The 14,834-nt window shown below is 52.1% G+C and overlaps 1 protein-coding gene across 1 annotated transcript in view; it reads right to left on the bottom strand.

Annotated features, from left to right (window-relative positions):
* The window catches only part of ZSWIM5 (zinc finger SWIM-type containing 5), a 94,586-nt gene that overhangs the window by 10,619 nt on the left and 69,133 nt on the right, over positions 1 to 14,834 (bottom strand). The window contains exons 4-7 of the mRNA XM_026086672.1: positions 11,833 to 11,981; positions 11,168 to 11,318; positions 4,722 to 4,901; positions 1,260 to 1,436 (exon numbers count right to left, since the gene is read on the bottom strand). Of these exons, the coding sequence (XP_025942457.1) occupies positions 1,260 to 1,436; positions 4,722 to 4,901; positions 11,168 to 11,318; positions 11,833 to 11,981 (657 nt within the window). The remainder of the gene's footprint in view (positions 1 to 1,259; positions 1,437 to 4,721; positions 4,902 to 11,167; positions 11,319 to 11,832; positions 11,982 to 14,834) is intronic.

The raw sequence follows: 14,834 nt of genomic DNA, 5'->3' as shown, positions 1-14,834 counted from the left end.
TGACTGAGAAATTAGCAGGAGCAGATGACATGACATGCTGCATAACAAGCAGCAAAAATTCCATTTTCTTGCAAATGTCCTACCAAGGGGAGGAAAAAAAAAAAGGCAAATGCAGAAGATCTAAAGTTATGGGAAGGGATCATTTCTATTCCTGGAAGAGATCAGAGAGCTTTGGAAATGCTGACAACCACCTCCACAAATGGGGTTTCCATGTTCTAAAAGTCAACCACAGGGAACACACAAGAAAGGCGGTTAAGAACAAGCACATCTACAGAAGAGCTTCTTGTTGGTTCTCTCTATTTATTTGCTAAATGGATGAAATATTCTGCTTCTCGCTGAATTCATCATCGAAAGCCACTGACAAATCACACTCTTCTCCCTGCGTTGTGTCCCTGAAAGGGCACAAAAAGTGAAAGCAGAAAACCCAAAATCGAGGTGACTACATCAGAAGAATAATGTCCTCTCCTGCTCCATCTACACTAGCAGAGAACGTACCAGTGGCCTTCACATGAGCCCTTTTCAACTCAATCTCCTGGCTTTAATGGCAACTTAATGCCATCTGCTCCACAAACCAAGCATCTTGGTGGCCATAAACTTTCTCTTCCTGTTTGGCCAGGTGACTGCAGACCCTGGCTTTCTAAGCGGACTACAGTGCAGTGGTGGATTTTGACCTTCTCCATGTATGTACAGTCACCTCCCTGGCTGCACGGCACTGGGCTTGACAGGTCCCAGTATGCCTTAAGCTCATACAAGGCTTAATTATACTGTCTGCTAATTGCACTTCAGGGGAGACTAAAGGGCGGATGAGAGCAAGGAAGAAAAGATCCAGAGGATACAGCTCTGCTCCCCACCAGCTCTCTAGGGACTCTGTTTCTAAGTGCCCAGTCCCTTAGTACGGGGAACACTGGGAACTCAGCACTAGGGACAGCCAAACACAGGCAGGATAAAAGAGGACACTATGAGCCAGGCCCAAGCTGCCCAAGGGAAGGCCAGCTTGCACAGACCTCCCTGCCATGGCTGTGTATATGGGATTTGCTATAGAGATTGTGGCTGCACACCAAGTCTTGCTGCCAGTCCCATTCCTAAGGCTAAGGGCAAGGAGGTGCTTTAAATCTAGGATGCAGAAGCTTGCAAATAGGAAGACCACTGGGTTTCTCCATGGGGAGGAAGGACCCAGGGCAGCAGAGCTCCAGTGCCTGGGGTGGCTCACCTGTGCTAGCAACTCTATCCACGCAAGGGCCGTTGTTTTGGACACTTACCTAGCCACAGCGGCTGCCCTTGGGAGTTGAAGAGGAGGCTCTCACCCTCGCGCTGGTAAGAGGGAGACACATAGAAGTCGCTGCTAATGATGCGCTGCAAGTGGCTGTCCTGCCAATGGAGGTCACAGCCCTCGATCGCACGGGTGAACACAGTTCGTCTGGGCCTGGCCAGGGAGTCTGCAAAGAGAAATACTGTCAGTGCCTCTGGGGCAGCAGCGGGACCCTCCCGCAGCTCAGCAATAGAAACAGCTCCTGCATGGGACCGTCTGCAGCCTTCATGTTCAGCTCCAGGATGCTCAAGGTGATGGTGAGGGATGTTAGCTGGGAACGACTCAGCTAGTGTTGCTCCAGGCTTGGAGCACAGGAACAGCCGAGATGTGGTGAGTCCTTCCCTCAAGGAGCCTGGAAGCAAGCGCAGACCCCGTGCTGGACCCATTCAACTCCTGCCGTTAGCTTTCTGATGCTAATCTGCTGTCACATACGAGGCTGATGCCTCAAAAAAAATCAGCACTGCAGCCCTCCAGGGGGAAAGCACAGGGTGCAGACAGCTACTGTGGGCCAGCACTGGGCTCACAAAGGGACCTGTGCCAGCAAGTCCTGCCTGCCTCTGGGTGGTTGGGAACCACCACCTTCCCAGCAAACACTGCAGGGTGTGCAAGAGGGCCAGGAAGGGAGGAGACGGCACCATCCTAAACCCCACAGCTCTGCAGCAATCATCTGTCTGTGCCCATGTTCAGAGCCAGGCTGCCCTGTAACTAAAACGACATTATTCAAAGCTAGCGAGTGCTGCTCTGTTATTATGCAACCCAAAATAACACAGCTTGCTATGTATTAATGGAAGAATAAAATGGAACAGTCTGCTTCCTACACTCATGTCTATCCATGTGGTCCCTCTACCTTGGAAGACAGAGGTGTCTACTCACACAACCGGGCTGATACTACTGGTAAATCCAACTGCTGCTTATTCCAGTCACTACCTGCTCTCCAATGAATCAGGCAACTGTCTGGTCTGGCTCTTCTGGGCTGAGATTTCTCTTGGGTCATTGTTTTTCTTGGACAGTGCTGTTGGGCAGCAAGAGAAGGTAACTGTCTGCTTGCTTCCTATCTGGGAACGACGGGGCAGAACAAGAATTTCACTCTGGCCGGACAAACCAAACAGGTGGTTTGTGGGGAGGAAAGGGCCTGGCTGCAGCTCCCCCGCTACCGTCCCAGCCATGCTGGAACACAGCAGCAAAAAAAGGCTGCAAAACAGGAAGCCCCAAACACGGTGCAACGCTCAACGTTAGGACCTGCAGTCTGCGAGACGGCCGAATTAAATGAATTCAAGAGGGGAAAACAAAAGGCTCTGCTCAAAGCTGAACCAGGGAGGCTGGATAAACACACTCTGGAAACGATGGCAACAAGCAATTAGCCTGAATGCTGCAGGCACCCTGAGGTGGATAGAAATTAAACAGGTGTTCCTATGTACAGAACCAATCCTTCTCGAGCCAGCAGGTTTACTCTAACAGGAAGGATTTCAGGAAACAGCCATTATCTTTCAGTAATAAAAGAGGCTGGCAACAATTTGCAGCAGTATTTGCATATTCACAAACATTAACCCCGGGACACCTCCAGGATCAGCCTGGCTTTCAGTCTCTGGCTTGGATGGGCAGGAGCAGAGGGACGAGGGGACGGTCTCAGCACAGGCTGAGCGGCAGCGAGGCGTTTTGGAAAGTCTCTGCGTGTCTAAAAACGTGACCTGCTTAGCCCTGGCGACCTGTCCCGAATGCCGGAGCAAATCCTTTGCAGAGCTGGGAGCACCAGGGAGGGGGAGTCCCRGGCCAGCGCTCGGCCCCGCAGGAGATGGAGCAAGGCCAGGTTGAAATTAAGCCGATCCCCGATGACGTGCACGTGAGGCGGGCAGGCACAGTGAGCGCGCAGGGCATATGGTCCTGGGCTGAACTGGAAGGGGCTGGCAGGCCGGCCCCTCTCCCGAGCCGCTGCCGGGGGACCGCGGCGGCCGCGGGGGAGGCCGAGAGCACTAATTACACCCAGAAGAGTGAAGTTTCCTTCGCAGCACGGCTGACTTCCCCCCTTTCTTCTTCCCACTTTGGCTGTACGTAACACACCAAAGACCAATTATAGTGGAGCAGATGGAGGCACTGTAAGAGCAGTAAGTTTCAATTAATGTCTATTTCAGGCAAAAGGAAGGGGGAAAAGTGCTTAAATATAAAGGGATCAAATGCTTTGTCAGGGGTCGAGAAAATATTTTAGCACTAATGAACAACCCCACAACTAAGGTGCTTCGTCTGTGCTCTGCACTTGAACTGCTTTTAACAGCCCTGGCTAATGACTTATCTACTGAACTGCACCAGCTATGATTTGAATAAAAGAAGAGTAAGCCAAGCTCAACGGCTAGGAAAGGGGCTCTGCACCACCTCCGACACCTCGCTTCCCCACTACAGCAAGGGTTGCAGAGCTCAGCTCCACGCCGATTCAGGCGATACTGGCTTTCTATGCAGCTTTTGCATACCTGTTCATACAGGTCTAAACTTCCTCGAGCTCTCAAGTCATTAAAAGGGCCTTTAAAAGTGATTTTACGCTCAAAATGCCAGTAAGCTCACCCAAGGTGCAGCGCAAAAAAAAAAAATCAAGCTTTTTCAAGCGTCTCTAAAATCAGAGCCTGCGAAGTGTTTTGCATCGCTCTGTCTCCCAGAGACATCACCCATGGGAAGACAAGAGAAATAAGGGAAGCCAGCTTGCTCAGTTTGGACGTCCTCGGGGAGAGCAGCACCCGGAGCCACGCGTGCTTTCTGCACGTTCAGCCCAAGCACCGTGCCCTGCTCCGCACCCGCAGGGGAACAGGGTGGCCTGACTAACACGTCCTGATGCGTCCTCACAGCTTTGCACTTTGCAGGGGTCTCTTTTCCCTGTGACTTGCTTTGGGGGGGATTTTTTAAAAACACTCAGCACTGGACTAATTCTGCTCCTTACAAAGCCCCGGGTAAACTTCCCGTTGACRTCAGAAGGAGCAGCTCTGAGCCAGTGCTCAGCGTTCGCACACGTCCACGTGCCAGGACTCCATGGCGCCGATTTTCGTCTACGTGACCGAAGCGCTGAGCTTGAACTGCCTTTCTGGTTGTTGCACAGTACTTCGGACACGCATGAAATAAGCTTTAAACAGAGCAATCCAGAAGCCCACAAAAAGCAAACTTCTAAAAAACACAACTCGAGTCCCATCAAGCCAAAGAATTTGYGATTTAGGGAAATGATTTTTTCTTGCGGCAAAAACACCATACCTGGACTGCCTTCCACCAAAGCAGCATTTTAACCTTGCTGGGGCCAGGATAGACTAGCTAAAGGAAACAGATCTGGCCTGTACGAGCTGGAAACAGACACATCGAGCTCCTGGGGCAAGTTCTGACCTGGACCCAAACTCTGTGACGGCGGGCTGGATTTCCATTCCCCCCAGCCTGGACTCACCTTGGCTGTGACTGGAGCTCTGCGTAAGTGCGTTGGTGATGTTGGGAAGCTCGTTGCCGTAATTGCCATCTTCCAAGGGACACACGTCCATCTCGCCCCATTTCCGCAGCTGCCGCAGCCAGCAGGATTTCTCTTCCAGCTTGCAGTGTGGGTTTAACACGACGCACACCCACAGCGCCCCTAAACAAAGCGAAGAAATAAAGAACATGCCAAGCCGTACCCACGTGGCAAAGCTCTCCGGCACCGCCTGGCCTCTGCATTGCTGCTGCCGTGCTCCTCATGAAAGCCAGGAATGTTTTAACAGCGTCCATAAACTCATCTCAGCATAATGCACAGACCCAGGAGGGGGATTTAGACAGCTTTTAAATAAAAGTAAAACTCCTCTGTAATGAAGCTAAATTATAATCTCATGAGATGGGGGACAGTGAGGAGGAGGGAGGAAGAGATCGGCTGTGTATGAATTTGTGAGTGCTGTCTGCCAGGACAAATCTAGTGTTTGAACTACACATCAAAGCATGCTTAAAAACACCCTGGCAAGCTGCAGAGTCTGTATCTCCAAAGACTAACCTGATTTTGATCCTACCCACGTTCCAAGCGGTTTAAAGCCTGCTCAGAATGCTATTTCATCTGCCATTGTTCTTCAGGCCATTTGCATTCAACTATTTAAAAAGGAGATTTGGTGTATTTTCTTCCTTTCTTTTTTTTTTTTCCTCCCTCCTCTTTTTCAATCCCTAGTAGCCCCCAGACTGCAGCAGAGGAACCCTAAGTCTGGCTTGATGTCTTGCAGGCAAGAGCCCTCCGTGGTGCGAGGCTCCTGCAGGTGGAGATGTGCATCAGCAGGACGTGCACCTGGACAACCTCTAGGCTTATCACAGGACCTCACGTGCATGACAACGCTGTCCACCATGTGAGAGGCAAATCCAGGCCCAAGGATATCTGTCATCATTAAGATCCAACTAATTCTTTCATCAGAAAGGGCTGCTAACCAAGCCTAGGTCACTCTCCTGGGTGACCCACTCCTYTGAGCAGGACTGCAGCAGCTCAAATAAGTGCAAATGTCATCACCCTGAGAGGAGCAGGTGGGACACGCAGAGCTACAAGTCCTGGCAACTCCCGTCCACTTCCTCCCCATCATTCTCAGGCTCGGAAACTGCCATGAACTCACTTGTGTTCTCATCTTCTTCGCGTTTCACCCTGCAAATGCAGCTGAGAAGAGGACAGCCTCCAAGCACGACGCTGGCCACAGCTGCCTTCCCGGGGCTGCTGCCAAACTGCCCAAATTACCATTCCCACGTTAGAGGACTGAGTGGAAACCTCTCACCCGCAGCAACACATGGTTTGAGCCTCACCATCCTCTCCCAATTCACAGAGAGCAGCTTTCACTCTGCCTGGACACTTGCATGGTTGTTTCAGTCATTAACACACACGTAATGCACAAGGGCTGTGCACGCTTTAACTGCGCTGAGCTGCTCTGCTCAGCSGGAGAGACGTTAGGGCATCGCAGCACAGATGGTGGCAGCAGTATTGCATCCAGGAAAGGGCATGGGAAAAGCAATTGCAGCTACTGGAGATCAGCAAACACACAGAACAGCCCTTGTTTGGTCCACCTCCACCTGTGTCTCAGCACCGCTGCTCCCACATGCCAGGAAACAGTGGTGAAATTCCACTCTGGTCTGATGAACGAGGCAAATTAAGCCCTCTGATCTGCAATATCAGAGATTATTGTACACGCAAGCTGTCTCATTTAGGGCTCTTGGGGCCCCTCTGGCTACACTCAGAGACAACATTTCCAGGTGGATATTTCAAATGCTTCCACGGCCAGTACAGTTTCCAAACAACATTCAATAGCCCTTTGAAAAGTTGCCCTGAAGTCAGTCAAATAGCGTAGGACAGGGGGGCAGCAGCCCTCCTTAATGGACAGGGCTCGGGGTAGGTCCCGTCCCTCCTGGAGCAGGGCCACGTTGTTTGCTCCTGTGCCGTTATCTCCCCTCTGCAAATGGATGTGCTTTAGAGGGACTGGAATGTGAAGCCAGGCATTTCTCCGCTGCTGAAAACTAAATACTTCATATGCTCTGCTAAGTGGCTTAGCAGCAATTACAGAACAGGAACTTAAAGTACGGTAGCATGACAGGCAAGCCTCAGCCACCGCCTAATCACTGAAATGCCCGGGAGTGAAAAGAAACAGAGAGGCGTTATTCTGCCTGGAGCCAGCAACGGCAGCGAGCAGAGAGCGGGACAACGGCCCCATCTGTGCCACGCTGGGTTCGGAGACAACCGGGGTGCTGAACAGCCCCCAGATCGCCCTGGCTGCAGGGAAGCTTGCATGGACACGGCATCTTTGAAAAATCAGTCCTCAGCCCTGGAAATCAGGTCTTCCTTCAGCCCCYGATTCAGGACCCTGTTTGGACAGACAGGAGTTACTGACTGTCAGCTGAGTGGCCGCTTGTCCCAGCCAGGAATAAAACACGCCACCTCCTTGGGCAGGCATAAGCCAAATCCTAGGTTTGGCTCCTTGTACTGGGCAGCCCCAGGGCTCTGGTGGTTTCGGACACCCCTTTCCCACCACTGCTCCCATCAGCTGTCACTGCCCTCTGTGTCCAGTCTGGGGATTCTGCAGCAAAGAGCAACTTCTGGCAGGCTCAGCTCGCGCCTTGGAGCACACAGGAACGAGGGGCAACAGACTCGGTCTCCTTCCCCCTGCCTCCGCTGCAGGCTCAAGTCTTAAATCACCGCAGCAGATTCCTCGGGGCTCGTTTTTCAGAGCGGAGAGGCTGACAGGCGGTAACGAGGCTTGGCGCTCCAGCTCCGCTGCTTCCAGGAACGTGATGCGCCCACAGGAGTTTTGGCTCCTGCAACCCACTACAATGTGATCCTAGGGATCCTCATGAGCTGGCAGCCAATTCTTGGGAGCCCTCCCAGGCATCCTTCGACCACTCCCCTGGGCTCTCCTGTACAAGGGAGGACCTGGTGAGGACAAGGAGAGAGGGATTCACATCTGTCTCGGTAGGGAACTGCCACGATAGTTATCTGGGAAATGGAAAAGATGGGTTTTCTGAGCCCTTTGGTTAAGTGACATCAGCTGACAGCACCACTGACCCTGTCCATGGGCCGACACGCTGAGCTGGGTCAGACTTCACGTCTGCTCACACGCTGCAGAAACCTTCATCCGAACTTTCCGACAGCAGAAGGTTAAGTGGGGAACACAACAGCARATCATGATTAAGCTAAGCCTCTAAACAAAACTGCTTTTTGATTACGGGGCTAGGCGGAGGGAGAGGGGTCACCAGAGCCTCCTGACCCCAGCGTCCCCGGCTGCGGGCCCCAGAGAGGACAGGCGCTCTGATTCTGCACTGAAGTTTCCAAAMCATCAAAGAAATTCTCTCCTTTCCCACAGGGTTGCTTCCCCAGCTTAATCTGCTGAAATTCCCCACTGTAAACAAGTGGCCGAGATAAATAAACCCGTCTCCAGGCAGATTAAGGTCAGGCTGCACTTCAGCTGGTTTTTCGTCTATTTTTCGTAATTAGGCTTTAATCGTAAGTACTAATGCGCCAGGGCAAATACTCCCACGCTACCCAGCTCTCTTCCCAACAGGTCTGTCCTTCAGCTCCCCAGCAGACGGTGCAATAGATGTTCAGTTTGCAGCACATGCACAAGCAAATGATGTTGTCCCCCTGCCACTCTTTTTTTTTTAATTATGAAATCCTGCAAAATCCTTTACATTTTACCCAGTATAAATCCACAATCTTCTYTGAGGCTGATCTTCTTGCAATCCCACACAAGTCTGTGATGTGGTCTTTGTTAAAAATCAATGATTAATTATTAAACATGTGCCCAAAATAATTTCATCAGGGCCCAGTTCCTCTTCCTCCTCACAGTGCCAGGCAGAGGAACACAGTCTGCACCGGGGCTCCTTGCAGCAGCTGGTGCAGGGCCTCTCTTCTCCCTCCCACCCTCTCCCTTTGGCAGAGCCGCAGCAGTGTTAACGCCGGGCAGCTTTGGCATCTGCAGCCTACAAGCATTTTGACAATGTGTCTTCGCTGCCCCACGTACGCCAGCTAACATTATCCACCCAACGACATTTTTGGGCAAGCTGTCACCTGTGTGACTCGCTGCCACAAGGACTTTACAATGCCATACCCAAAAACACGCATCCTCTTGCTTATTTAACTGGTTGCCTTTCCAGCTGCGCTGAACGCCCCTTGGCCCTGGCAGCAGGAGCGGGACTGTCAGCAGACCTGTCCTGTGATGTGCACACCACCACCACMAAGGGTTCTCCGCACTCTCCACCATTCTCCACCCTGCTAATATTTGTTACTAGTGAACATCACCAATTCATTGCTGTTCCTGATGCCTCCGTGTTTCCACTCTTCCTTTCAGTGGGATGCTCTGTTTCTAGAGTCAACGCCATCCAAAGCCAAATACACCAGGAACTTCTGTAAGAGTGGGGGAATATTCTCCGTTCTGAAAACTACCCTGTCTGTGCGCATCCCGCCTTGGGGTCACCGCTTGGACCATCACCATACTCTCTGCAGGGGCTTCTTTTCTGCACGACAGTGCCCAGATCTCCCCGAGCGACATGTCTACGCCAGGCAAGCCATTCTCTCTGACGTGTGTTGGCTGGCACCATGTTTCACYTGCTGTCATATCGATCCTGTCTCGTTAGGGCTTGATGTTCCCCAGCCATCTCGCCATCTGCTGATGAGGATGTATTATCGCTTCCCCCTGCTTTGCTGAGTGAAACTAAATGCACCAAACAGGTCTTTGCATGGTTAGGCCAGGACTGAAAACTGACCACTTACCCCTGACGTATGCTGGAAGGGAGGGAGGGCTCTTGGCTTGGATATTTGGTTTGAATTCAGGCCAACTAACTTGTAATTCTGGGCAAACTGCTTCCTGCCTCCAGGCCTGCCTAGACCTCCATATATCCATATTTCACAGATGTGTTTTCTTTCTTCCATGTGGAAATTCTGGCTTGGTGGATTTGGCCACTCTCCGGGATTCTTGTGCATCCAGCCATCTAGCTGCAGCCTCCTGAAATCCTGGAAATATCTTTTTGGCAAGCACGCACAGATCAGCTCTCCAGAGCCTGTATGCTGATTTCCATCTAGGGAACCTCGCGTAGAAGCAAGGCATCCTGGCCCTGCCCRGCTCTTTGTCTGCGGTGTTTGGCCAGCTTCTCAAATCTCACGGYTGTGTTTGCATTTGTTCAGCATTTGGGACAAGGGTCTGCAATCTCAGCTGGAGTTTGTACCCGTTACAGTAATACCACAGCGAGAAGGCTCCATGGGAGAGCTTCTCCCCCTCGACCCACTGCGCTGGAGAGAGTGGGTCAAGGACATTTTGAAAGCCAAAGCAAACTGGCGGCTGATTGTCAGTTATCAAGCACTTTGCAGACAAGACCACTTACGGCAGTGTGATTTTATAGCAGGGATTCTCAAGCTATGTCATAACCCAGTTGTTCCAGCCATGCACGGTGCTACTGCTCTGGACGGTGATGACACGTGAATCAATGAATTACAGGAATTCCTGCCATAAGCACTGCTCCAATGGCTCAGACCAAAGCTCCTTCTACCTGGTATCCCACCTCCCAGAGCAGGCAGGGACAGATACTTAAGGAAAACTTAAGCAGGGCAAGTGTGGAGAGATATTTTACCAGGAAACCCATCCACCCTCTCACAACCTTTGGTTGAAGGACTTCTTGAAAGAGAAGTTGTACTTGTGTTTAGCAGCCCTTTTTTCCCCATTTTCCTAAGGGATTTTTATAGCAATCTCCTCCACACCAAAGGGCATGCACCCACGTAGGTCTTCCTTGTACAGACAGGGCTCCACCCCCTGGACCAGCCTCATCCTTCTTCTAGCTTTGCAACATGCCTTTGGCCCCAGGCCATAAGCCCCCTCCCGCCGGCAGGCTGCAGAACAGCTCACTCGCTCGCTGTGAAATTATGGCACAAGCCAAATTACTCACCCAAGGTCCCAGATAACTGGGACAGCCCAGGACTGCTCCGTCAACTCCACCACACAACCAACCCCTTCCTGCCCATGTCATCTTAATGTTTTTTTCTAATGGTATTACGGTATCAGCCAGCTGAGCCAGTGCCTAAGACGCCTAACCAGAATTAACCAGAATTACCCAGAACTGCATTTGAAGTGTACTCTTTTTAAAGCTAGGCTCTGCACTGGCCATCCTTCCCCACTCACCCCAGGAACACACATCGGAGCAGGCAGAAATTGGTTAGGCAGGACAAGACTTATCCCCTCTAGGGACTTATTCCTCTAGGAATGGCACTTCCATGTCCAGGCTACATCCCACCCCCGCGGGCTCACCAGCCCCCTGTGCCCTGGCAAAGGCTTTTGGCTAGCACACTGAACACAAGCTCCAGCCAGCCAGAAGGCTCAACCGAGCAGCACAAGACATTCAGTCCTTTTCTGGCTCTCTGCAACTTACCCAGCTCATCCCAGAGCTGCCTGCACTTCTCCGTTATGCCTGTCCCCTGCTGCCTCCAGAGGGAGAGCCGAGGATCGGCCATGAACTGCTCCGTTATCAACGTCAGCATCCTGGCCCCGTTGGAGTCCCTCATGCGCAGCATCTCCCGGACCTGGAGGGGGCAGAGAGAAGCCTTTGTGAGATAAACCAGGTCCCCTGGAGGGATAATGCTCACACAGAGGCTGTGACCTGGGTGGTCAGCATCCAGTGAGTGCCAGCTACATCCTATGCTTTGAAGAAGCCCAAATGATCAGGAACCTGAAAACAGGGCCCTTATGCAAAAAAAGAGAGGAGCCTCTCCATGGTCTGGATCAGCTCTGCAGATGGCAGGACTGAACTCCTCTGCACCGTGCTGATGGGGAGATGGGGGAAAAGCCCTCCTTTGCACGGGAATCTCTGCCACCCCATTGCGTGGGAGAAAGGGACCAGCCTGGAGAGAGGCTGACTCAATCCAGGCCTGACCCAGAGGCTGGATTACAACAGCCCACCCAGCGACCGGGCAAGAAGGCACTGGAGCACGGATTCTCAGCTGCAACGGGCACAGCGCCAGGGCAGCAAGCAAGTTGCCGGCTACGTGACACGCTGAGCAGAGGGCAGCAGAAAGACAGCAGCCAGCTCCTCCTCACCTTGGCAAACATGGAGTTGAGCTGCTTCCCCGAGCCGTAGTACCCTCCCTGAGATAGGAACAGCTTCACCTGCTCTCGGACCTGCTCTTCATCCAGGTGCCAGCAGTTCTCATCGTCGATACTGGCCCCAGCGGTGGGATCAGGAGCACCTGGGGGAATGGGAAGGGAGGAAAAAGAGACAACCGAGTTTATAGCAGTGGGGCCAGCAATCCCACACAGCAAGAAGAAATGGACCCACCTCTGCTGAGTGTTTATCAGCTCAGGTGAGGGAAACACAGCCAGAGTCCCAGGCGTCCAGATCTAGCCACCAGTGTCATGCTCTCCTTCCACAGCAGCTACAGTAGCTGCAGCTGTCAGAGTTAATGAGTTAATGTCTACAGCCTTGTTCCTTCATCCCACTGAGTCCAGGGGTGACAATAACAAGGGCTATGTTTGCCCAGATTTCATCGCCAGCCCAGGGTCGGCCAGGATAATCACGCCTCCTGACAGGGAGGAACACAACGAAAGCCACATCACCTCTCCCTCTGTGCCCCATGTGAAGTAAGCCTGAGGAAGAGCATGGTCTTGCCTTCCTTCAAAACCCCCAGGGTGAAGGCAAGGCAGCTGCAGAGACCTGTGTTCTCTGGCTCCTGGATCGCACAGGGTTCTCCTCCTCCTTATCACAGTTTTATTTAAGCATTAATAAAGATCTAATTCCTGCAAACTTCCTCATGTTGGGAAGCTGTTTAACAGAGATACCACTGGACGGGGGTTTCACAGTCCCACATTCAAACTCCTGGTACTGCCCCAGCTTTGCTTTAGGACTAGGGACAAATCTCCATGCATCAGTGTATCTGCCTGGAAGGGACCCTCCTTTGGAAAGCACTAGGGATCAATAATGCAAACTGTGACTGGACCCAGGGACTTTGGCAGGCCACTCGCATGTGTTCACCAGGTGTACTTCATCTTAAAGAGAAAGAAAAAAATCCCACAAGCATCTTAGACAAACAACATCATGGATCCACCTCCCCCTGCCTTGTCCCTTTCAAATCCTGTTTTTTCTCAGAGGGCTGTTCGTCCGCACTGCAACAGCTTGGCTCTGCAGTAACGGCCAGGCAGCTGCAAGCCTCCACCGAGCAGCCAGCCCACCACAGCACAACCTGCACTGAAGAGCCCCAGTGCCAGAGGACTCCTGTTAAACCTAAAGATGCCTTTAGCTCCGTGGTGCTGTTGTCAGCCTGCAATCACCAAAAAAAAAAAAAAACAAAAAAAACCCTCCAAACTTTTTTGTGAAAACCCTTCCAATTTTTCAAAGGCGGCTTTGTGAAAGGCGCTGATGGATGCTGTGACTTTGCAAAGAACCATTGGCATCTCTGCACCCTGGTGCTCAACAACACGTAACAGAAACGCAGCATCTCAGCTCTGCGAAGCAGAAGGGCTCTGCAGAAATTCCTCAGTGAAGGGTGATGAAGAGGAGGGACCGGGGTGGCTAGAGCACGCGCCGCTCGGCTTGAACCTACTGCTCTCCTCACCTCTCCTCTCAAGCAAGGAGGTCAGCACGGGAACAGTGAGGCACCACACAGACTGCCACGGGAAAGCTGTAGCTGAGATGTTTCCAATTAAATCTTAATGACATCTTCCCTGCTCGACTGGCATCAGAGTGGGGAGCCGACATCTCTGCTTTCACGACTGCCCGCGGCCGAAACACTGTTCCTTTGCCCCTGCCACATCTTCGGGGGCACGAAGGGCCCAGGCCCACGTGGCGCTCCAGCGCTCAGAGGTGCCCAGCACCTCCCAGGAAACACAGAGCCAAGGGCCCAAACCCACTTCATGAAAAGCAAAGTGCAGGATGTCTGCTCGGCAGGGCAGCTGTCTCTTCTTGGCTTATAAACGAGAAGACATCAACCCGAGGGGTTTTGCTCTGCCAGCAGAGGCTGAGAACGCTTCTGACCTGATAAGATACAGCTATTTGTATTTAATGTCCTTTACAAAATTCCTTTAATTTCTGCTAACAATCACTACCCCAGAGCCTTTCCAGCAAGCCCTAGGCACAGCCTGTGCCACGCTGAAGGGAGAGGACGATGGTGCTCCTACTGCAGAATAATTTGTAGTCGACAGCACAATGTAATTGGGATAGGATCTAAAGCAGCGGACAGGAAAATCGCAGCCACTGGATGCGTGCATGGGCTCTTGCCTGGAGCCTCACGTTGTGCAGGAGGGAACCAGCAATGCACGTGACCTGGTCCTGCTCCCCCACCGCCAGTGGCCAAGCCCTGCCATTAGCCACGAAGGCTCGCCAGTGCAATGGGGACAGTTCATCCTGTCCGCAGCACATTTCAGCTTTTCCGTGCCTTTTCCTTCCCCCTGCCCAGCCCCGTCCTTATCTCCGCTCCCCCTTGCAGATAAAGAGCAGACAAGCTAGTGATTATCCCATATCAGGAACCAGTGACTAATCTGTCTACCACGAGCACTTATCCAGCCCCCATCGCTGAAGCATCTGAGATGCTCACGCTCTTCTCGTATCCTCCTCCCGCCACCCTGCCTGCCTCTCCCAGCTCTAGCTATCCAGCCTGGCCATCATCCCAGCTATGTCCGTAGGGTCATCTGGCGGCACCCACAGGGACTGGGAGGACGTGGAGTGCCACGGAGCTCAATCCATCCTTGGTCCCTCACCAGGGCCATGCATTCGCTGCAGTGGGTCAAAACTAAGGAATTTGCAAGACGCAAAAAAGGGGTGTCATTTTTGTAGGTTCCCCAGGGCTACCCTCAGCACTAGCTGCTCACAAGCAGCGTCAGCAAYGGCAAGCACAAACAGCGAGGCAAGGAGAGCGTAGCTAAATAAAAATCTCCTCCTCCCACGCAACACATTGAGTACGTTTCACGTTTGGGTTCTGACCACAGCCAAATTAGTAACGCAAATCCCACAACTCCAAATACAATCTAAATGCGCTTGTGAATTTGTTTTGCTCTCGTATAAAGGATTCATAGGGAGGGCTGTAATATCAGATTCCTACACATGCAAC

Source organism: Apteryx rowi, unplaced genomic scaffold (genome assembly GCF_003343035.1).
Source record: "Apteryx rowi isolate R43461 unplaced genomic scaffold, aptRow1 scaffold_7, whole genome shotgun sequence".
Taxonomy (NCBI): domain Eukaryota; kingdom Metazoa; phylum Chordata; class Aves; order Apterygiformes; family Apterygidae; genus Apteryx; species Apteryx rowi.
This window is presented reverse-complemented; position numbering and strand designations above follow the sequence as displayed.